General features: G+C 49.0%; 1 protein-coding gene across 5 annotated transcripts; it reads right to left on the reverse strand.

The window, feature by feature from the left end:
* Positions 1-24,196, reverse strand: LOC122377587 (cryptochrome-1-like). 5 transcript variants are annotated; one of them, XM_043357788.1, is made up of 13 exons: positions 23,882-24,196; positions 22,792-22,941; positions 14,869-15,070; positions 13,405-13,513; positions 13,002-13,144; positions 12,433-12,617; positions 11,827-12,056; positions 7,372-7,539; positions 5,970-6,110; positions 4,160-4,311; positions 2,826-2,923; positions 2,334-2,453; positions 1-1,344 (listed from the first exon to the last, which is right to left on the reverse strand). In XM_043357788.1, the coding sequence occupies exons 3-13, from the start codon at positions 15,039-15,041 to the stop codon at positions 1,157-1,159; spliced, it is 1,707 nt and encodes a 568-aa protein (XP_043213723.1). In that variant the 5' UTR covers positions 15,042-15,070; positions 22,792-22,941; positions 23,882-24,196; the 3' UTR covers positions 1-1,156. The 5 variants fall into 5 exon arrangements, with proteins under 5 accessions (XP_043213723.1, XP_043213728.1, XP_043213727.1 ...); XM_043357793.1 differs by having other exon boundaries at positions 23,846-23,888; XM_043357792.1 differs by lacking the exon at positions 23,882-24,196 and adding an exon at positions 23,809-23,873.
* Between the last annotated feature and the right edge of the window lie 681 nt (positions 24,197-24,877).

Here is a 24,877-nt window from a genome sequence, read left to right on the forward strand (position 1 = left end):
CAATGAAATCCGTGTGTATTCTGCACAACGCGTCAACGGCCACACTGAACAATATGAAAATGTTGGCGCCCCCGACCGGACGCACTAACACCGCCTGGCGGCGAGTGACTACCAACGGGCACGGTCTGACCCGTGTCAGCGGCCCTCCCGCCGTCCCGGTCACGGGAACCGGCTCCCGTGGCCCGCCGTACGACCTACAGTGACCGGCGTACCGACACGCCGTCGACACACACACAATGAGCAACCAGTGCCGCCCTCTGCCGGCGCACAGCTCAGCGCGCACCGCGGACCGGCGACCCTGCCAGCGGCACACGAACCGGCACCCCCAGCAGCTGCAATATCAGCTGCAATATCAGCAGCAGCAGCTGCAATACCGGCTGCAACAGCTGCAATACCGGCTGTAACAGCTGCAATATCGGCCATACGATCAGCAAATTCACAATCTGAGCTTCAGCGCTTAACTTCCATTCAACTCCACTTACAGCTGACTGCTTAATAAGCTATTTGCACTACCTCATATATAAATATTCCGTCCGGCTTTGAATCTGCCCAGGCGTCGTCTCTGGCATTCTGAGATTTCATCACTCGATGACAACAGTTCACCAATTTCCTGGCCTTTGTGCCTGCTATCATACATTTCATTGGAACGGAGTAAAGTACAAACCATTGAACCGTGCAACTGCAAAAAGCAGCCGTGGGGCCCGTACGTACGAGTGATGCAGAATGCAGATATAAGCTGATTTGCCCAATTTTCATTTGGAGAATAAAAGAAAATTGAAGCAGAAAACCCTGCTTAGGGGTTTTCCAAACTTACCCTTGACTGATATCGTCCGTCGGTCGCGCCCGCTGCGGCGACTGGAGACCCGAGCCGCGGAGAGGCTGATATGATCGTCACACTGCACAATTAGCACCATGTGGGATGGGACGCGCCCTTCACGTACCCTGCGCGCGGCGCCCGCCCCCTGCCGCCGCCCGACAGACTAGCATGCTCTCAGCGCACTGGGCGGGGCGGCGCCACCACTGCCGTACATCAGCGGGACACTGCCGCCGGCACCGCGCCCCCACGGCACAGCCGGCGCCCGCAGCGCCCCGCTGCCCGCTCCACCGGAGCGCCCGCGGGCGTGAGATCGGAGCCCAGCGCTCGCGCGGCGCCCGCTCAGGCCTCGCGCTGCTCCTCGACTCTCACCCTCCGGGCCGCCTGCAGCAGCTCCTGTTTGTGAGGCACGCCGCTGGCCGCGTGGTGGGAGCCGGGCGCCGACCCCGGCGGGGGCGGCGGCGGCGGCGGCGGCCGGCCCGGCGACAGCGTCTCGCAGCCCGGCTCCGTGGCCACGATCTCCGGCGAGCCTGCGGTCGGACAGACGGGCTCAGTGGGAGCAGCGGAGGGGCGGATAAAACAGATACGTCCGGCACACATCGAGCTTAGGTGACAGGCAGGGTGCCCACACTGCCCACTTCTCAGGAAATTTGTAATTTGAACACCAATAAACCTCAGTGTACGTCGAAACTATGGGATCGGTTTCAAACAAGTGTCAAGTTACAATATCATGCACATAGAAACCTGGAAAAGTTTACTGCCGGTACTGTGTTGAAACAGGCGATGTGTTGCAATCTTTTATCTTGCGGTTCCCATTAAGGCTCACTTACCCACGAGCCGCTGGGGGGGGGGGCATAAAGTTGCCCCCCCTTTACGTTTGGTGTAATATCTCCGAAACCGGATAAGATACGCAGCTGAAACTTGGCATAGCTTCAAAGGAATACCTAGCGCATATTTGAGGAAAGTTTGGTGGTTGTAGCTCTTAAGATGACGTCACAGTGACGTAATAAAGTTTGTCGTTTTCCAATACGGAGCGTTTCCGATGTCGCTGAGCATGAAACGCGGCGGTAAATGAAGCAAACAGCACCTGCTGTCATTCTGACACGTCTAAGTACACTGTTAACTATATCCAGACCAGTTATCGGTCCTATATTCTCGGTCTCATATGTCGGATATATCGTGAGGAAACTAAGGGACGCCAATCTACGATTGGGCTTCTGACGTCACTGTGACGTCATTTCAAATGGGATCGACACCAAATTTGGACACAACCTCGGCTAGGTATTCAGGAATACGTGTGCAAAGTTTCGTTTCTCTATCTCTTCGCGTTGCGACGATATCGTCGGAAAAGTAAAGGGGGGGCAACTATATGCCCCCCCCCCCCCAGCGGCTGGCGGGTGGCGCGGAGGCCCAGCGGCCGCCGGGTTAATTTGGTGCATCCTGCATTAAGTGTATTCCGGCCCTGTTCCGTGACAAGTACCGAAAAGAACCCGGCGCGACGCAGCGGGACGGGGCTCACCCATCAGCTCTCCTTTGTGGCCCTTGTATCCGAGCAGCCGCGAGTAGATCTGACGCATCCGCTCCACGTTGATCCGACTGGCGTCTGTGTGACACACTATCGGCAGCGGGTAGTCCTCGCCTGCCGGGGGACAGGGGGAGAGGGTCAGTTTAGTACATAACACACCATCGGCAGCGGGTAGTCCTCGCCTGACGGGACGGGGGAGGGGGGGGGGGACAGGGGAGGGGAGGTGTCAGTCTAGTTATACATAACACACCATCGGCAGCGGGTAGTCCTCGCCTGCCGGGGGACGGAGGGGGGGTGTCAATGGGTGTTCCTGACCTAGTGAGACAGGTTAGCGGGTATTTTCCCTCGCCTAATGGGACAGGAGGGATGGTACTGGGTTTCTAGCGAACCGAATGGAAGCAACCGAGGGGGATCGTTGAGATGAGATGGAGGAATAATTACAACATAATCATTCCAAGAACTGTAGTAAACCACACCGATACTTACCGACAATACACTTGGCCGCCTTCTGGACGCTCTTGGGCGCCAGCCACGGCTCGTGGATGTAGCGGGACGGCATGCCCTTCAGCACGGGCAGGTACGTCCTGGAACGGGACGGGAGCACAGTCAGGCCATGCTCAGCGCGGCAGTCGCTACAGAATAGGGTGGGGGAGAGTACATCGGCAGCAGTGGCACGGAGATTCCAACGACTACCAATCGGTGGTAGCCAGTAGTTCCAATGAAAACGCGCATTAAAAACACCCCTCAAAATAAGTCAAAGTGAGAAAAGAGCAGAAAATAAAATACTAGGTCGTTCAATAAGTAAGGTAAAATGTACCATAGTTCATTTATGTGAGGAATTCAAGCAAAATCATATATGCCATCTGAATCTCTGAACAATTTTCTACACAACCATCCAAACTGTTTTTGGGAGTTTGGCTCGTTGTCCGAACACGGTAGGTGTGAAAACATTGATGCAGCAGAGTTCCGTTCTAAAAATCCCCGGTTTGTCACGCGAGCCAAAATTCACCTCAAAATGAGTGAGTTGACCCTGATGACGCTATTGCCATTGGCAATGCTTGCTGGTGAACAGCTGGTACGATTTCAACAAGAACACAGCAGTGTAAGAGACAAAGATCTAGAGCAGGTAGACTTGTGCCCGCAGGGCTCTCTGGACTTGGCACAATCTGTAAAGTCGGGGAGCTGATTATGGAGACCCGAAGCATCTGCGTGACTGCTTAACAGGGTGAAGTGTGTATGTCGAAACAGTTCTAGGCATCATCAGATATGCTTGATATTTACAAGGTCATCACGAGGTTAATACAGACAGAGCTCGCTGAACAACAGAAGGACGCCCAGCGAGGCATCAGTGTGAGATCGGCTTTGCTTTAGCAGTACAGGAAAGCTGAAGTACAGCCGTGATCTGGCGCCGTCCCTTTTGAATCTGTTTGGACCACCGGAAAACCTGCTGTGTACGTTGGAATCTCAACTGATCAGGCAATCAATAAAATAATCAAGACATGGCTTTGGAGTAGCAATAAGGAGTTTTCCAAGCAGGATTTCGACGCCGGGTGGAGTGCTAGGATAAGCGCGTGCGCCTGAACGGCGATTGGATGTAGGTGCCAGTTCCGAAGGCTGGGGAGGCTGGCCGAAGAGACCTGCTTACAAATGCTTATAGCCAATTTGTAGACGATATTTCAATGAACATATGTTGTTAGTTTTGTGTCGTTGCACCAAATGTGGACTGAAATACGTGTGATTTTACCTTACTTATTGAACGACCTAGTACGTATACTTGGTGGTACTGACCTGATGTAGCCCGCCTGCCCTGATGTACTGACCTGATATAGTCACCCTCTGGGTCAACCTTGCGTCCGAACCGCACGGGGCTGTAACAGTGGAAGAACTGCTGGAAGAACGACGAACAGCTCAGCCACATCCAGGTGCCGGCGTTCACCGACCAGTCGGCGTCCAGGAGCAGCTCCTCAAACACCTGTCGGGGAGCAGACCAGTCAGCGAGAGGCAGCTCCTACAACACCGACCAGTCGGCGTCCAGGAGCAGCTCCTCAAACACCTGTGGAGAGCAGACCAGTCAGCGAGAGGCAGCTCCTCCAACACCTGTCGGGGAGCAGACCAGTCAGCGAGAGGCAGCTCCTACAACACCGACCAGTCGGCGTCCAGGAGCAGCTCCTCAAACACCTGTCGGAAGACAAGGCGGTCATTGAGCGGCAGCTCTCTAAACACGGACCGGTCAACGCAAGCAGCAGCCCCTCAAACTCAAACCTGTGCAGCACAGGAAGGTCAGCGAGGATCGGTCGCCCTAGCTCCTCAAACACCTGTGGAGAGCACAAGACGGTCGGCAGGGCGGCAGCTCCTATATGTGTCAAATACGAGCTCGTCGGTTAGCAGTAGCTCCTCAAACACCTGTGGGACACAAGACGGACAGCGCGGCACCCGAGCGCTGCTCTGAGATAGGCACAGATCACTCATTGCTGCACGAAAGACATCTGACAGGGCCGCTTTAGAACAGCCGGTTCCGGGTCCGCATTGGCGCCGCCGCCGCCGGAGCTAGCGAGGCAACGTGACAACTTCCTGGGTGTCGAGCTCAAAGGCAGTTTCAAAGCCGGCTTCCGGCGATGGTAGTTGGGTTTCTGTTCAGGACGCACCGTCGCCTTTGGCCGTGTCAACGAGTAGCGTTTCATTTGTGGTTTCACCCGCGGTGGAAGGAGCTGCCATCTGTACGCCAGTTTGCCAAGTCCGGAGCAGTCCCGGTGTGCAAAGGTTGGCTGGTCTCACAGCTCTGCCTGTCCTTGTGGAGAGTGGCCAATCAGTGACGGTTGACTCCCCGAGACGAATTCGGCTCCGCTGGCGATTCTCACCACACAGGCGTTTCGATGATGCATGACTGTCTGCTGTTGGCCTTAGAGTGACTGCTTTGGTAGGAACAGAATATGGGGACGGCGCCAGACTGCATGACACAGAGCCATTTCAAGCCTGAATGATCTCACAATATCCACAAATAATGACCATGTGCATCAGTCATCACGCAAGCAGAAATATCATTAAGGTAACAAATGACGATAGTACACAGATTCCAGGTATGCATTACGCTTGTAGTAGCCTATTAGATGCCAATTAGTTTTCGGTTGGAAGAGCCAACTACATCGCACGTCCTATTCTCGGTAATAAGACCAGAGGTCTTATCTGGCTGCCATCGCTTGGAATGTCATGCAGCGTTGCGTCATTTCGTCCATAAGCTCACGAAACGCTAGATTTGGTCCAGCGATAACATGATTGTTAGCCCAAAAAAAGATGCATGAAATAAACCAAACATCATCACAATAACGACCACCTGTTGGGTTCAGGCCGGGTACAATACAATGCTCTCAGTGACAGTCCTAGAAGCGCCGCTCCGGAGCCGACCGCCCGCCACCGGACTGACCTGTTCTCCCAGCTGAGCCACAGGTAGCCGCGGCTGCCCTCCCCCTTCCCCCGTCCTCCCGCCGGACTGACCTGCATGCCCTCCCCCAGCTGAGGTAGCCGCCGGCTGCCCCCCCCCCCCCGTCCTCCCATCTGAGGTAGCCGCGGCTGCCCCCCCGTCCTCCCAGCTGAGGTAGCCGCGGCTGCCCCCCGTCCTCCCGCTGAGCTGACCTGCATGCCCTCCTCCCAGCTGAGCCAGAGGTATCCACGGGTGAGGAAGCAGGCCACCGCGTGCCGCGCCAGGTGGTGGATCCAGCCCTCCTGGCGCAGCTGGGTCATGATGGCGTCGATCCACGGAAAACCGGTCTGACCCTGCCGCCAACGCACAGTACGCTGGTCAGCACAGTAAGCTGGTCAGAGACACAGTGAGCATGTCGCCTGATGCTAAAGCACAACTTTATTACGATATTGTCCTCCGTGTGGGCTAGTGGATAAAGAGTCCGTCTCCTAACTCGGTGGCAGTGAGTTCGCACCCGGGGAGTTCCACGTCGTTTGACACGCGATTCCGTATTCAGCCGGCTGAAAGCTGGCGAGAGGGCCAGGCTAGACCCGGGAGAACCGCGTCACCATCTACTCGCGATACGTTGAACTTTTGGTTAACAATATCACCGGGAAACCGGGCGCCGCGCTGGCAAGGTCGGATGGTGAATCCGTAATGTCATTTGCATCTAGCGTGGCGCCCGTTCCCAAAATTGTACATTCAGCTATTCGAACAGAATTTATAAAACAAATAAAATATTATTTGAAGAGCCCCATACGCCTTGACATCGCAGGTGTGACGTCATCCAAGTTCCGGTCGACCGATGGGAGGTTCGTGCCGGCGTTCTGCCCCAACTCAGCCGCGTGCCGGGCCGGCCAGGCTTCCGGAGGGCGCCGGTCAGCAGCGCCAGCGTCCTATCCAGTAACACGCCTCATTCATAGCAGTTTGCCCGGCAGCAATCACCCAACTGAGTACTAAAGCGTCCAGCGTTCAGGTGACCACTCGGTCCAAATGCGGCAAATTGTACAATGGGCTGCCATCTGAGAGACCCGCGGTGGTTACATCGAGGGAAAGTTGAACGTGATTGTCTGTTACGAGTCAATCATGATGTAAGGACGTTCGTTTTTATCATATCATGTCATTACGGATCATGTCTAAAACAGCATGATCACCGGCGAAATCGCTGGCATCAGAGGTCACTGGATGCTATTCGTAACATGATGGCAACTTTTCATATGCCGGGTAAATTGATGCACTTACGGCAAAAAAAAAAAAGAAATGAAATTATGAGACAAACTATTGTCACATGAGAAATCGTCTGTCATTGTCAGAACACACGCAATTGTTTTCCTTTGGCGCAAGGATATTGATGTCGTTACCAGGGAAAGTTTAGCGGTTGCAAAAAAAAAAAAATGCACACCCTATCGACACGGACGCATTGCTTTAAAACTTTAAACAACTGATGAGGAGCCACCCGGTACTCTCTTCTGCTCAGGAACACGCAAATAGTCATTATCATTTAATAAACAAACGAAAGGAGGGCTTTACAACACACATGCCTGACAGTCGAGTGTGTGCTCAACTTGTACTTACGCTAGCCCATTTCGCCAGCGCCTTGGGGTTCTTGTCCCAGGGAATTTGCACGCAGATGGGGTTGCCGACCATCCGGTCGAAGTTGGGATTGTTGGTGGCGGCCACGTAGAAGAACTCCCTCCAGAGGAGCTGGCCGTGCAGTGAGAGCGGCGGGTCGGCGTGCTTGATCTAAAACAGAGCGACGGACACCAATGTGAGTCGAACGGGGTCATATCGAGACGGGGGCGGAACACCTCTGGTGTGCCGAACGGGGTCATACAGAGACGCTGGGGAGCGGAGTGATACCGCTGTGAGTCGGACGGAGAATGCCCTGAGTCGGGGACGGGGGAGGGAAGCGGAGCGGAGTGGAGTGGGACAGAGAGAGGACATAAACTAACTTACTTGGGAGCGATACATCGAGAACGTTCATTAGCGTACATAGTTACGTCAAGCCACGTGAAATATCATTATATTTGTATATCATTACATTCGTACACCACGACAACATACTTCTGGTGCACATACTCACGAAGAAAATATTAACATTCATGAGCGAAGGTCAAAGTACACCTGCATACTTTGGTACATTTATGGAATAGTTACAAAATCATACCAGTAATAATGAGAAGGAAAGAGGGAAATATAAAGAAGAGGGCAGGTGGACTGTGGAGAGAGAGAGAGAGAGAGAGAGAGAGAGAGAGAGAGAGAGAGAGAGAGAGAGAGAGAGAGAGAGAGAGAGAGAGAGAGAGAGAGAGAGAGAGAGAGAGAGAGAGAGAGAGAGAGAGAGAGAGAGAGAGAGAGAGAGAGAGAGAGAGAGAGAGAGAGAGAGAGAGAGAGAGAGAGAGAGAGAGAGAGAGAGAGAGAGAGAGAGAGAGAGAGAGAGAGAGAGAGAGAGAGAGAGAGAGAGAGAGAGAGAGAGAGAGAGAGAGAGAGAGAGAGAGAGAGAGAGAGAGAGAGAGAGAGAGAGAGAGAGAGAGAGAGAGAGAGAGAGAGAGAGAGAGAGAGAGAGAGAGAGAGAGAGAGAGAGGAGAGAGAGAGAGAGAGGAGAGAGAGAGAGAGAGAGAGAGAGAGAGAGAGAGAGAGAGAGAGAGAGAGAGAGGAGAGAGAGAGAGAGAGAGAGAGAGAGAGAGAGAGAGAGAGAGAGAGAGAGAGAGAGAGAGAGAGAGAGAGAGAGAGAGAGAGAGAGAGAGAGAGAGAGAGAGAGAGAGAGAGAGAGAGAGAGAGAGAGAGAGAGAGAGAGAGAGAGAGAGAGAGAGAGAGAGAGAGAGAGAGGAGAGAGAGAGAGAGAGAGAGAGAGAGAGAGAGAGACGCGCAAGACCTTTGACCTTTCATTAATTTAGCTTCATAATGAGCAAGAAATCCAGCGCCGTGAAACACGAGAACGTCAACCCATTATAAGTTGTACATTTCCAATATTGTTTTCAAGTCTATCGCAATCAAAACGTCTATCCCTGATACACGGGAACCAGGGTTGTGCTCGACTAAAAAAAATTGCCGACTCGACTCATCATTCAACTTCAGACAGCCCTGACTCAACTCTGACTCAAATAAGGAGCTGATTTTTCCCTTGACTCGACTCATGACTCAAGCGGCTCAATGAAAATATGAGTCGACTCAAACTTGACTCAAATTTCTTGTTGAGTCAAGTGAGTTGACTCAAAATTGACTCAGATAAAAAAGTTGCTGAGCGGGGGCGGGGGTGAAAAAAAAATCCGGCAGCAGAGCCAGGGCGAAGTTGTTAAGCGGGGGGGGGGGGATGAAAAGCTTGTTTCTAGAAAGTTGAATCAGCTGACTCATGTTCCTAAATGTTTGACTCAACTCAATGTCAAAAGTTATTTTACTGACTCAACTCTGACTCAACTCAACAGCTCAACATTTTATCCGACTCGACTCAAATCTGACTCATTTGAGTCAGAGTTGAGTCAAATTTCTGACTCGACTCATGAGTCAAGCACAACCCTGACGGGAACACTGCAACAGTTGCAACTTATCCAGAGCGAGCACGTTAAAAGGTAGCTTGGAGTAGAAGGCTAGCGAATCCAAGGGTTTACCTTTGAAAACATGTGATCAACGCATTCCTTGACAAAATATCGCAAGAAGATTCAGAGCAAGAAAACTGCAGTCTAGGCTGTACACGCAGAATTAGGATTTCGACACAATGAAGTGTTATTTCTTCACGGGTAACTGTTATAGTACCCCTATCAAATAACCGAGCGTATCGATCCAATCCCGCTCGACATACAGAGCCAGGGTGTCCACGTGCGCAGATACACCCCTCGTCCCGCCGCGTGATCGGTGCCGGAGAGGAGAGAGGGGTGGAGGGGAGGGAGGAAAGAGGGGAGAGAGGGAGCACATTCTGGTCCGAGTCAATAATTACACCCCATCCCCCGGCCGGTCGCGCAACAGCAGCGATTGATCCTCCCACAGCTCACGGATCGGAGCAATGCCCACCCGGCGGGCCTTTGCAGGCCATTTGATCCCTCCGAGTACGGCGCTACGGCCAGACACAAATCAATGCCGGCCATAATAACTCCTTGTGAGTCGCATGTCGATCAGCGTCGGCCGCCGCGCCGTGCCCCGGGCGGTGGTATTACATCACATTCCCGGCCCGTCCGTCGGTCCGTCGGTCCGTCGCCGCACCTGATCGCCGGAGACGGATCCGATGTCGGGACGACGAGCGGACGCCCGCCGCGCCGCCAACGGCTCAATGGCACGGGACACCGCTCGGTCACAAATGATGACGCCAAATTGCCCGCACCCGAGACGTAGCCGCTCACGCTCCGCCAAGGCCAGCTATAGGCGACGCTAGTTTCACTATCCAGTATCAGGAGACGGCGAAACGTTTGGAAACATGAACAGTGCACACGCACCCATCACGTCATGGAAATTATCTGCTTTCTCAGGACGCCATCTAAGTCCGAACGCCACAGGGGAAGGAGAGGAGGGGGGCTTACATTATGGACTGGTTGGTTACAAATGAATCATCAAAGTCCTTTAAACAAGCGCTAACCGGATCGTTCACGCCGTTTCAAGTGACCAAAAGCGCTGATTTACAATGGTGTAGAATTAAGAAAATACGTCGGCTCAGAGGGCAATTACTTCGCCCACAAACTTTACTGCACCCGGACCTTTTCTTAGCCAGTAATGGCAGTGTGGAGGGCCGAATGGAGCATAAAACAAGGCACGCATACTGTTCAGATAGCTTTCAAGCCAGGTAAACTCGAAGCCACCTTAGTGTCAGTCTCGGACTCACGAAAAAGTACAGGGCTAAAAAAGTTATCGCCTCAGGTGAGCCTCAATCTCGAGATGAGGCTGGTTGTGTCGAGCTATTATACAACCAATACCTAGATAATCTTCTTGAGTGCTTTTGCTATTCTTGTTTTGCGGTTTGATTAAATATTTATTGGGGTGAATGTCAGTGCATAAGAAAAAAGAGCATGCCTCGAGGTGTTTTTTTTTTTTGTAGTATGTCTCGAATACATTTCGCCAAGGGTATCAAGATTGGAACTTAAAGAGACTGCTTGTGTGGAATAGCCGAGTGACAGAGAAGTCTTTCAGTTCACCTTTCGGTAGACGTAGGCCAGGTCCCGGTAGAACAGCCAGCTGACGGACTCACCTTTCGGTAGAGGTACGCCAGGTCCCGGTAGAATAGCCGCGGCAACATGACTCACCTTTCGGTAGATGTAGGCCAGGTTCCGGTAGAACAGCCAGCTGACGGACTCACCTTTCGGTAGAGGTAGGCCAGGTCCCGGTAGAACAGCCAGCTGATGGACTCACCTTTCGGTAGAGGTAGGCCAGGTCCCGGTAGAACAGCCAGCTGACGGACTCACCTTTCGGTAGATGTAGGCCAGGTCCCGGTAGAACAGCCAGCTGACGGACTAACCTTTCGGTAGATGTAGGCCAGGTCCCGGTAGAACAGCCAGCTGACGGACTAACCTTTCGGTAGAGGTACGCCAGGTCCCGGTAGAATAGCCGCGGCAACATGACTCACCTTTCGGTAGAGGTAGGCCAGGTCCCGGTAGAAGAGCCGCGGTGACAGGGAACTCACCTTTCGGTAGAGGTAGGCCAGGTTCCGGTAGAACAGCCAGCTGACGGACTCACCTTTCGGTAGATGTAGGCCAGGTTCCGGTAGAACAGCCAGCTGACGGACTCACCTTTCGGTAGAGGTAAGCCAGGTCCCGGTAGAAGAGCCGCGGCGACAGGACACTCATCTTTCGGTAGAGGCAGGCCAGGTTCCGGTAGAACAGCCAGCTGACAGACTCACCTTTCGGTAGAGGTAGGCCAGGTCCCGGTAGAACAGCCAGCTGACGGACTCACCTTTCGGTAGAGGTAGGCCAGGTCCCGGTAGAACAGCCAGCTGACGGACTCACCTTTCGGTAGAGGTAGGCCAGGTCCCGGTAGAACAGCCAGCTGACGGACTCACCTTTCGGTAGAGGTAGGCCAGGTCCCGGTAGAACAGCCAGCTGACGGACTCACCTTTCGGTAGAGGTAGGCCAGGTCCCGGTAGAAGAGCCGCGGTGACAGGGCGCCGAAGCGCAGGTACGGGGACACACCGGTCACGGAGGCCTTGAGCGACTGCGGGGTCATCTTGGGCCGTCCGAAGGAGGCGATCCAGGCCTTTCGCTCCATGTGGCGCTCCAGGCGGACCAGCGCCTCCGTCTCGCCGCCGTGCCACACGCCCTTGTGCGCCGACTCGGTGTCGAAACCTGGGGGCGGGGGACGGTCAGCGAACGCCAGTTCACACACTACATGTTCACACTTCACGCAATTCACATTCTAGAAGTTCAATCGATTCACATTCTCGAGAAAAGTTCATAAAAGCAGTGACTGGTGACGATCAACCTTATGAAACGGATTGGAGAAATGGTAATGTGTGGTCCCCAAACCGACTGGTCTGCCCTGTAAGGAAGACCTAGCATCCAAGGTTATCGATTTAAAAGGTACGTCAGCGGTCACTCAGCTGGCATCGGCTCGTGTATCGCCGATCAACCAGCCTAACATGCTATCACGAACACCGGCCCTTACGTAAACACTAAATACTCCCCCCCCCCCGTCCGCCCCGTGTCGTGTCGTGTTTCGTACCGAGCTCCTCCAGCGTCGGCACTCCGTATCGGTCGTCGTGATCGTCTCCCACCGGCGTCACACTATCCCCAATGACGTCGTGGTTGAGCGCGTGCAGCGGCGCCGGCGGCGGCGGCATGGACAGCAACACCGTCTGGAACTGCTTGTAGGTGAGCGGCGAGCGGCCGCCGGCGCGCTCAATCACCCTGTCCGCAAACGGAGCACCCCGTCACCCGGGGGCGCGAACCCGGCTACGGCTCCCCAACCGTCTCCAAAATAACAACAGACGAGGAACTCCCCACACGGAATTACATTGGTCGACTGTAAGTGCTCATTTCCTGGAGTGAGTGTATTTTTGGAATTACGGTACAAGGTTTCTTTATTTCATTTGACCGTGACTCGATAGTATGTTTAACATCCTAGACAGCACTGGGGTCACGTCTTCACGAGAGAGAATAAAACAAAGAAAAAAGAGAAAAGAGAGACGGTGAGAGAGAAAGAAAGAAAAGAGAGAGGGAGAGAGAGAGAGAGAGAGAGAGAGAGAGAGAGAGAGAGGGGGGGGGGGAGTCGCCGGCGCCCGTCTCACTCACGTGTCGACGTCGTACAGTGTGTGACATGTGCGCGAGACCACTTCCACGTTGTGTTCGAGCGCCATTTTCCGCACGTTCTGGTCTCGCACTTTTCCGAACGGTTCCGGATCCTCTCCAAACGAAAGACAGGTGATGTTCCATTTCTGCCGAGAGCGAACACTGAGATCACCGCGAGGCGCCATTAAGCAGAGATGCTACGACTCGTACACATTTGGGCACGCTTGCGCAACCCTTGTACAATGACCATTACCTCTATTATATCGGCCATGAAGATGTACACAAGTTGCTAACATTACGTTTTACTGTGTTTTTTTTTTTTAACGTTTATAAGCATGAACAAATCTGGGGCACTCCAAGAGCCCGGCACACACTGACATACCGCACCATTCTTTCGAGGACTGACCTTGAACAGGCTGGGAAGCACATCTGCGGGCTGGCCTCTGATCACGAACAGGCGCGAGTTCAGCCGCTGCAAACTCTTGTCCAGATCCTCAAGACATTGCAATAGAAATCTGCGGCAAAGGAACGCCTGCGATGACAATTGAGTCAATTAACTACGGTTACTTAAACGTGTCTCAAATTACGTTCTCTCACCTCGAACGGATTACACAACAGGTAGAACGATCTCAACTCAAGTCGTTTCACCCCTAATTGACTTGAGCTTAGCTAAAACAAAATGAGTGTTTTGATTGTGACGAGAGCAAATAATGGTATAGATAGCGTTCTGGGTGTGCTAGACGAATAGGTAGCTTTCCAAGGTAGCTCAAGTATCAAGTTTCCCCGAAATCCGCGCTCAGTCCAGATTTTCAGAATCATATGACTACTGACCAGCGCCATTGTTTTGCGCTTTCGCTCGGAGGCCTCTTGCACCAAACTACCTACCTAGGTAAATTCAGATTTTACCTAGATTCTCTTGCACCAAACTACCTACCAAAAAACGCTACCGTGAAAATTTACCTAGAAATTCTACCGAGCGGCATAAGAACTTAACAATTCTTAAAGTCCGACAGGCTGTTTTCCTCTTGCACCGAAAGCCGGAAAAAAGTACTCGCGGAGGAATTTTTGACGGTTTGACGGTAAACTCGGGCTTCCAAAATAACTAGCAAAACCTTAGGTAAAATGATTCAATTGGTAACAATAGGCGCAATACATGATAATCCACGGGTACTTTTATGTAAATTAGGCATTACAAAATGTTTAGACAATGATAAATCAATGTTTTATGAGTGAATAATAATATAATTGACCAAATGCTCCATGGGTTCACAGAGGTGCTTCTCCGTAACAAGGCGATAAACCTCCGTAGCAGAACAGCCAGGTTAAAGACTCACTCGTTGCCATGGAAACGAAGCTTATTTGTTCAAGTAATTTAATATCTAAATAACTTTCATCGGTATTTACATAACTGAAAAATGATTTCATAATACCAAAATGCAAGGCCCTAAATACACCAAAATGTATATTTATAAAAACGATGTCCATTTAATTGATTTCTTTACTTACTATTTGTTTGCGCCCACAAATAATTGGTCGCCAAACAGCCAATCAAAACAAATCCTAAAAACGCGAGCTGTCAAATTTACCTAGGTAGGTAGGTAGGATGGTGCAAAAGAAGTTACCGCCGTAGGTAGTTTTACTAGGTAGGTAATTTGTCGATTCTACCTAGCTAGGTATTATGGTGCAAGAGGCCTCCGGTCATCTTGTGTCTCTTGGTCATCCGATACGCCAATCGAAAGTAACAGAAATCGAGAACGCCACATGACAAAAACACAGATTGACCGTGATGTAATGGGCCAATAAATCAATTCTCAATGCGCCGTAATAGTCTCTCGGTGTAGTGTGGCATTACATAAGGTCGGGCGATTACCTCCACTTGTTGATGCCCACGTTGGACGAGCCGGCAAACCACGGATCCAGGATGTAGATGCAGCGGAACGTGGTCGAGCCCGCCACGCCCTCGAGCAGGCTGGCGTTGTCGTGCAGCCGCAGACCCTTGCGGAACCAGTGCAGACTGTGTTTGGGCGGGTCATCCTCGCTCATCTTTCCAGTCCGTCAACACAGGACAGCCACTGCAACAAAAGACACAAGTCAGTTTTTTATCACATTCACCGCCATCCGACATAATCCCCTCCGCTGGTCCGCACAAAGTCAGTTATGAGAGTAAGGTTAATATCTCTTATTATATTCATGTCTCTCAAAACTCTGCTAAAAACCATCCAAGTCTGTTTCGATTGAACGTGTCCATGAGGTGTACACCGTGACAGCGTTTGCTGTCCAAAAAGACATGTCAGACTATCGTTTAATATGTGGATTTGCAAATGTTTCTTGGATACACGGATCCGCTCAGTTTCATGCGGAGAGAGTTTCATCTAAAGCTTTGAGTGAACGTTGGCGTTCGCCATTCCATAACGTTATCTCATATTTGCATGTTACGCTGCACGATCGATGGACGAAAATAACCTTTAATTTCAACTTTCATCAGGCCGAGCAAAGTTACGCAAGAACTTGAGCAGAAGCGACCAGAAATAAACAAAAACTCCTACGGTTTGTGCCTCGCATCGAAGACAAAACACTGCTGTATAGTGCATAATATTTTAGCTGGAGTTAAGATCAAACCGTACGTCACACAGATGGTCCTTTCACTGACCATCTTCACAATGAGCGGGCATCTTATGGGAATTCCTGTTAGCTAAGCGGTGCAAACACAGTAAATGTCAAATAAGGAAACATCGTCTTGCTGGACTTCTGGTTCCCGGAAATGCTAATAAAGCGATAACGAATTCAGCACACGACAATTTAATTTGACGAGAGTTAAAATGTCATACGAATACGAGTAGATGGTTTTCTACGGTTTTCTACGAGTAGAAAAACCGATACGGTGTGGCAGTGACCCGACAGACGCACAGCTGAGATGGATTTGGCTACCAATACTGCTCTAGGGGTCGCCGTACTGTCTAGCTCAGACCGCCGAGATTGGAGCACCGATCAATAGCGGAGTAAACACCAGCTAATTTCACAATATATTACTGAGGTTCCACTTGCTTAGCGCGACAATCATCAGGGCGTGTTGGATACGAATAAACCCAGCGCCATTCGCACTACTACTAAAAAATGGTTAAAATTGCCAATGTATTAAGTACCTATTCAATTTTTCCCGACAATTTAGATAATTATCCAATTATATCAGGTATGATGATGACATGAATGACGTAAGTCTTCATGAAGCCAAATACCTACGCTATTAAAAAGTTAAGAAACCTGCTCCACCGCTGCAGAGTGGCACATTTTGGGACAGTTACCAAGATAAAAGGTGTGAGGACAGGGTAATTTCATCTTTATATTTCGCAAAGAAAAGAGTGGCCTGGAGGCTTATGCACAAACATTTAGGGAATAGGGACCATGCAAAACTGAATATCACGCAAATAAATAAGCTTGGAAAATGACCAGAATATAGATTGCTGAATCAATTCTTTCCTTTTTATAATGCATTTGGTGGCAATGTGATGGCTAGATGTAGACGTTTTCGTTTCCTTTATCAATTTTTGAAGTTGATCTCGTTGCTCAGTGGCTCTAAAAAATAAAAATCATGCTAAAATAGGATGATTCCAAAGAACCTTTCCGCAAAATGAAATGGTTGTATCTATGATCCCGTCGGATCTCAGATCAAGATCCGTGGAACCAGATCCCAGATCCATTGCATTAGAGCAATGCACATTGCACACGTCTGATACGCTTATCAGTGTCTGTTTATTCCACAATTTTCCCTTGGTGCACATGAAGGTATCGTGCCCTGACCACGTCTTATGGATTTCTCAGCTGAAATGCCTTCTACAATGCATGTTTTAGAGGTTGTTTTAGGGTTACCTCGAGTCTCGATATTAGATGACACCGAGCACCGACTTCTGACCAACACTAAATCAACAGCAAACACATCCTCATTCAAGAAAGCATCAAAGTAACGAAAAAGCGGAAAACAATACAGCTTGAAAAAACTACCATCACGAGCTAGACCCTAACAGGTTTCCCTCGAGACAGTCCGAGCGGAAGTGTGGCACGATTGGCTACCTGTCCGGACGTCCGCAGCTCATGCCCGGCGCGGCTGGCCGGTGCCGGCCCCGCGGCGGCCGCTCACGTTTCTCGTCACGCGCACCATACCACACAGCGAGCGGCGACGACTGACCGACGACGCCGACGAAGCGCTCTGTCGACACCGACGGCGGCGGCGCGCCCTGGCGACCCCGCCGACAACTAGCGGCGCACGTAACCGCGCCGCAAATAGTCTGCCGAGACAGCGCCGCCATCGACAGAAGCAGCGGCCGCATGGAACCGCCAGTCTACAACACTATAATAAATGTTTAGTCCGATAGTTCCGTGCAAAGCATGGCTAAGTTAATCCGGTTTTCATTTTATTTTCACTGATTGATAAATGTGGCAGCAAAAGTACATCTCGGAATTTCCATATCGGCAGGCATCGGTAAAATCCTTTTTGAAAGGATTGCATTCCCAATCCACATTCCTAGTGCCGAAGTGGACTGCATTCCTACCCGCAATCCCCTTTTTCACTTGGATTAAGACCAAATCCGCAATCCTTTTTTGCAATCCTGTTGTATTATTATGTGCACTAGTGGATCTGGGGGAGGGAGGGGGGCATAGGGCCGTGCCTCCATCCCCAAATCACCCATTTCTAGTACCTAGTCTTGCGAGTGATTCCTATCTAAGGCACAGGTATTTTATGGGAAATATTTTTTGCCTCAAACACCCCCACATTGAAACCTCTACCCAACCAGTGTTTTATATTTTTGAAACTCGCCCTCAAATACGTAACTTTGCCCTTCCTATGTAGTTCATCAGCGTATATTATTTTGAGCGTTTAAATTAAAAACGTTTAAATTATTTCAAGCTTAGATGTAAAGCCCTTGATAGCAAAGTACATTAAGCCGATGAAGCCGATCTAATAATTTTCAATCGCAACAAACCATTTCAAAGCACTAATCAAACACAATCCGGATTGGATTGCAAAAAATGGAAGTATGATGCAATCCAATCCGCAATCAAATCCTGTTTTTTGGAATGGATTTCAAATCCAGGTGCAATCCACCAAAAAGGAATGCAATCAGGATTTTGCAATCCTGCAATCACAATCCTACCGATGCCTGCATATCGGTGACCTAAATTTAAATCAATTTGCGTCCTCTCACACAAATCAAGGAGATAACATTGAGAAAAACGCCTTTTTGGGCGACATCCATAGTAAACACACGTGAACACCATAGAATAGGTTAATATTGAACACTGAATCAGAATATTGCACTCGTATTCCCACCTCGTACCTCTGAGGTTATGTTAGGTCATAAACAGTACCCAGCAATTTCCGACGAAACCTTTTGCTGGACATGCTAGATTGCTAGTCTAGCATTGCTAGAGCGATGATGATGACAGTGCTTCAGATGTTTACAGCACGACACAGATCGACTGATATGATATGTAATGATATAGATATTAGATATACCACTGACTGATATGATATTGTGACCTGACCTCAAGCCACTGGAACCTAAAACTCCCAGGTCATGTGACACATACATATATGCCCCAAGTCGTGTCTGAAATTTGGTAGTGATACGTGCCATAGCACTCACGCTATCAACGAAAAACTCTGGTACTCAGTTGACGCTAAACTAGTCCAATTTCCCCTTGACCTTGTACCGGTTTTTGTGACCTGGTGACCTGACCTGAAAAGACTGAGACCAGAAATTTTCAGGATAGGTGCCAAAAGGTCGCCACAGATGGTATGCCCGCCGTTTTTACGTTATTTGCGAAAAACCTTGGGGGGTGGGGTTGCATCAACCTCCCCTTCGCCGGGCGAAGGTTAAATTCAACCTACAGTTCACTCGACAGAAAAACAAAACACGATGCCATTCAAATTCAGCCGTTCAAACTATGTTTCAAAAGTCATTGATGAAAGACATTGCCAACAAAAACGTCAATTTTGGCGGGTTTTGCCCTGCGGAGGTTCAATAAATAACATTGCTAGATACTTCCAATTGGGCTAATGCGCCAACAAACTTCTAGGGCCCCACCAGACACCAATTTTACACAATGTGACAAAAATTTCCAAGGGCTATGATAGGTTGGCCACAAATGACGTCAGAATGAGGTCACATTCTGACATTTTCGACAAAACAAAAGGGTTCGCGGGAAGAGCCGTCACGCCTACAAGTTTGAAGATTTAAAAAATGTTCAGGACAAAAATGGTGTAGAATTACGGGGGCTATAAAACAGCAATCTCGGATTTTTGAAAATTTTGGATTTTGACCACCCAAAATAAAAAAGTAATTTTTGGATGGATTTTGGACTCTCAAACCCCAAAAATTATAAAAAAAAAGCGGAATGCATGTTATAGCCCCAAATGCCTTCCATCGACATACCCAATTTGAGATTGATACCTCTTTTTGGCCAAGTTATGGCGAAAAAAACTTCAAAATGGATGACGTCAAATTTTCAAGTTCAATTTGTAGCTGCTCTAGATCACGTAACGCTAAACAAAGACCACCATTAGATTACCCGTGACAAGCTGCATCGAATAGATACCCCTTTCATGCAATAATTTCAACTTTGCAATTCGATCTTATTTGACCTGACCATGACCTGACCTTCTCCAGGTCACCGAAACTGGCCCTAATGGTCCCCTAAACCACAAAATTGCATTTGATATGCAAAATGGGCCATAAAAGACGCATTGCACGAGCCTAGTTCATATTGTGACCCTCAGTGACCTGACCTGGAATCGGCCACATCATTTAGCAAAACATGTGTTAGACAAATAATTATCCATCGATGACTTCCCAATAACATGCCTTTTACTCGATTTTACAACACATGTCTTAGAATGCCTGTAAACGCCTTGGGCATCAGTGCGCTTTCAGAAACCGAGCACTCATGTGCCGTCCGTTTCTACGCCTCCAACCATTCGTTGGCCAGGATCTTGCTTCGGTAGTATTCGTCGTTGATGGTGGTTTTCTGTCACACCACGTGCAATTGGAACATCGCACAGCAGCTGAGCATGCTCCAGACCTGGATCTCAGCCGGATGTTTGACGCTGGTGACGGCCAGCACATTCAAGCTGCTGGGCGCCCACACACGGCCGATTTAATGATTCAAAGGATGGTACAGCTTAAGCGGCGACCCATCCGACCGGACCACCTAACCCATGTCTTCCTTCGATTATTGGACGTGCTGTGGCGTGAGGCTACAAGTGGTTGACCAATGGTTGACGGCTTGTTTTTTTTTTCCTTCAGAGTTGTCGTCTTTTTCAGTTTGAATAGTAGCAGCACAAAGCTGTAGTGGGGGTAACGGTAGAGCATGATGTGGGGCTTCCTATTACCTGCCTTGGTAAGCATTCGAGTCGGTTTGCGGATTAAAGGAAGACTGCCACCTTCAAAAAGTTTTCTCAGATCGGCCTATGATTTATTCCCTGGACAAAACAAAATTTTAGAATTCACCTGACAAAGTATCATCACGTGAATCGCGAAAAAATTGTCGATTTTCATACAATTATCAATCGGTTAATGTCTAGCGACAATGTTTACACATCACTAGACTTCAAGGTCATAAGATTATTACATTTTATTTGAAAAAGTAAGATATTTTATGATTTACTAATATATGATTTCATGAGAAATTGGCCATGTTTAATTTATTTTGCATTTAAGTTCGTAAAACATTTAAAAAAATCATGGCTCATTTGGAATGGGTCTGGCCCATGTTAAACCCCATTTCCCACACTTTTTTGGAAAAAATGAACTACTGAATATATAAGTTTAACTTTTATTTTGACACTCCAAAATTCTTCTCTGATCTCGAAACAATCAAAGTTTTGACATATATTTACCAAAAGATAAGAAAATTCATGTTTCAAAGTTATCGATAAACAGTAGAGATGTCGGTTTTCTTGGACTAAAAAAATGGCATCAAACTGAACTTTGGTCTCCGATTTCTCGCAAACGGGTTCGAATTTCGGAAAACCGACTTCAGTCTGGGACATAGGTGGCTCAGCTCTAGTGAAAACCGTTTTGTGGAAAAAAGGTGGCAGTCTACCTTTAACTGGCGTCGTTTCCTTGTCGCTATCTTGATAACCATCTTCACCACTAGGTAAAGGGCAGCTTTTTCGGTCGCGGCTGGGCTGAGTCGACCACCCAAGTCCAAACTTATCACGCCTCAGGCAGACGTGCAACTGGCTGCTACTGATACCCAACTGCTGGCAGACCAGCTTCAGGCTCATGCCGCCATGGATGCCGCCATGTCACAATCATGCCATTCCGCTACTGAATGGAAGAGACTGTCGTCGTTGCCATGGACGAAAACTACCAAGTGAACCCAGCGTTGACTTGACTCTTACTTAGAGCAAGGGTCACCTCACAAGGTCAGGTCAGTTCTAAGTTGAGAACCGATATCATAGGCACGTATTCATCCAATTTTCCCGCTTCCCACATCAAACAGTGAGAAAAGATATGGTGGAAAAATAGATGTCCCGATAATGTTGTTACACCGGCCTGTATATGCATTATGTGGGTCACTTAAAAAATAAAATCAGGTAACAAAGCTTAAGCTTCGCAAGATTTAATTTACGATTTAAGCGTAATCCAAAACAGTGAGCCACAAGGCACGTAAAGCATACAATAAGAAAAAACAGCAGCTTGGGGGTTGGTACAACTCACTGTCCCTTTCGACTATGAAGGCACATGAACCGGTAGTCGTAAAGCAGGTGTCGCACTTCCTGTAAACAGCTCAAGGCAGTGTGACAGGTTGTAGACTTGAGACGGCTGCCAGATTATGTCACAAACATGCTATCGATGCAGCGCTTTCGATCGACGAGAAGCGATCGAGCCTGGTGATCCCCTGACGGAGTGGAATGACGGCACGTGATTAGGTACCAATTTTAGAGCTCTGTGTTGAGATGGAGATGGCGGGTTCGAATCCCATTGGAGCGAGAAATTACCGTGCGTTTTATCGATTTTCAGACTTCATTTTGAGCTTTCGGGATCAAATCTCACTGGCGGTACGGGATTACCGTGCATGGTGCCGAATTTTTAACTCTGTGGTGCTAAACCCGCTATCTCACCACAGGTAAACAATTTGGGAGTCATGCACGGTTATCCCGTTCAGCCAGTGAGGTTTGAGCCCACAATCTCAAAACTAGTCCGAAAGTCAGTAAAAGGCATGGAATTTTCTCATTCTTGCCACTAGTGAGATTTGAACCTGCGAACTCCATCTTGAAACACAGCTCAAGCCTCAAACATCAGTAAATGTACAATCCTTATTGTACTGTGACTTTGGCCGTAAATGGGCATGTCCCGTGGCTGATATGGTTAATAAATGAAATGAAATGAAATCATTCTGCCCCATACAAGCATCCTGCTCCACCAGGGCCCTTTTTCACCAGTGATAGCAGCAGGCTGCTATTCCATTTTGCAAGCTGACGCCACACTTCTGGTAGTGTTGGAGGAAAAGGCTTGTTAATGTTGACGCCTCCATGGATTATGGAAACCCAATTTGACACGTGTAACAGCAGCATGCTGCTATCACCGGTGAAACAGGGCGCAGGCAAATCCCTCTCATTGATCAAAAACACTGCATTGGTAGTACATCTGACATCATAATCTGGCAGCCATCTCAACGCTTAAGCCCATCACACTGCCTTCAGCTGTTTACAGGGAACTGTGACACCTGCTTTACAGCTACCTACCTACCCATTAACCCAATAGTGATATTGGCTAATACTCTGACCTACCTTTAAAGATGCTGACAGCCAGGCCAATAACAGGTTGACATCAGGTCGAGATGTCTTCTGAGAGTTCTGAATATGTGTTGTTTCACCTGTATTAGGTGGTGAAATATTTTGAAAACCTTCCAGTGCTCAAGAGCAAAAAACTCCAATGCTCTGAAACAAGGCCCCGGAACTGGATCATGTTTTTCATTTCAAACTGCATCTACTATCTGCTCATTGAAATTCACTTGCATAGGTACCAAACAGTAGGTACCTTCTGAACCATGCAACATTGAAATAAAAAAAAAAAAACACAATGCTAAAACTTCATGGTTAGTGACCTTGAAGTTGAACTGCAGTGCTAATAATATATTTCATTTCTCCAACCAAGGAGAGGCGCTAGGAACCAGTTGAAATGTGAATGCCACATTGTGCCATTCCAAAAAGGCAAAAACATCATGACTGCCAGCTGGTTTCATGTGTAGTGGTAAGAACGCCTGCCTCGTAATTCAAATGTAGAGTTCACAGCTGGCTACCCGCATGATTTTTTGCACGTTGAAGGTTTGTAGGTAGTAGGCTAGGTCGGGTTAGGTCTGTTTTGCTTAGAAGGAAGCATCTCCACGTAGCACCTCTCCTCTGTGGAAAAACGAAACACGCATGCTAATAGGAAATTGAAATTGAAATATCCTGACTTCATGTCATTAAATACAACAAATAGGGATGCTTAGGTACATGAATCAATGGTAATGCTCAGATTGGTTGGGTTGGCATGAAAATCATTAAATAATGAAAAAAGAAAAACCATGTCTGTAAATTTACTATGAAATGGTAAATTCAAATTAAAATCTCAATCTTGAAAATGAAACATCGCAGGCCAAACCAAAATGGAAGGTTTGCACAATACAATTTGGTGAACCTGATAACTTTTTCACGATTTCCTATGGTCTGAACCTAGTTCACCATGGTACCGAAATAACATAAACCTATCACGGACACGCTAAAGTGATTTTTTTTTATAACAATCCCACAAATAACAAATACTAAATACTATATACCTATTGTTTGTTTTATAACAAACAATAGGTATATAGGGCCTTGAACAATCCATACGAACCAACTATAAACATGATACGCTTTATACGCGCAGCAGCATTACCAAGAGACACCACTATTCAACTGTCATCCTTTTAGCCATCCTATAATTCAAAAACTCTGTCATTGATCGACACGAAATGGCACGAATTGAATACAAATACGTAATTTAATTATTCGTTTTGAATACAGTGACCTCAGGTAACCTTGATAGCCTTCAATGATCAGCTTAACGTTTGCGCCCATTACCATGGCAGCAATCCTATTATCTCAGCAAGTACTAGGCTGGTCCAGGGCACGGCTGATTGAGGCCAATAGCTTTGATCGAGATTAGAAAGCCACCGGTCAATCTGCCGTATGCAATTCAATCAGCCGTTCCGAATATGGTGATCTCAGGACTACAGGTGACATCATAGGCGTAGGAACGTTTTCAAAAGTGGGGGGGCCAGGGTCCCAGAGGTCCAAAACCTAACCTACCCCCAAAATCCGATTTCTCCTCGGATTTCGGCCACTTTGTTTTCGCAAACATGCTCAGAGGTAAAAAAAAAAATCGAGACAAAAAAAAAGAAAAAAAAAATGGTTTAAATTTCAGGGAGTCTCCCGTCCATAAACTCAAACTGATGGACGCGTTCCCCTGTCTGTAGTGCACCGCCGCACGTTCTCCGACGCGGCGCGGCACTACCGCCGCTGGCGACTGGCGAGCGCTCCGACGCGGGGCGGCGCCACCGTCGACCTCACGTGGCGCTGCTGTCGCAGCTGACGCGAGGCGCAGGTTCAGCGATATCCGCCAGATGGCTCTGCTCCACTTGTTCATTTTCTATGTCCGATTTATGGCCACACGAAACGCCGCGTGACCAGGTCGACGGTGGCGCGCACTCCCGGGTGGGCCAGATCGTGCACGTGCCGGAAGTAGGCGCGCCGGAGCGGTGCCGGGATCCACGGCCGCGGTACACCCTGGGACTCGTCGATGACCAGCGTGCGGCCGCTGGGGAGCCGGGCGTCTCTGAGTTTGAGCCCG

This window comes from Amphibalanus amphitrite, unplaced genomic scaffold (genome assembly GCF_019059575.1).
Source record: "Amphibalanus amphitrite isolate SeventyFive unplaced genomic scaffold, NRLGWU_Aamphi_draft 000047F_arrow, whole genome shotgun sequence".
In the NCBI taxonomy this organism is placed as follows: Eukaryota; Metazoa; Arthropoda; class Thecostraca; order Balanomorpha; family Balanidae; genus Amphibalanus; species Amphibalanus amphitrite.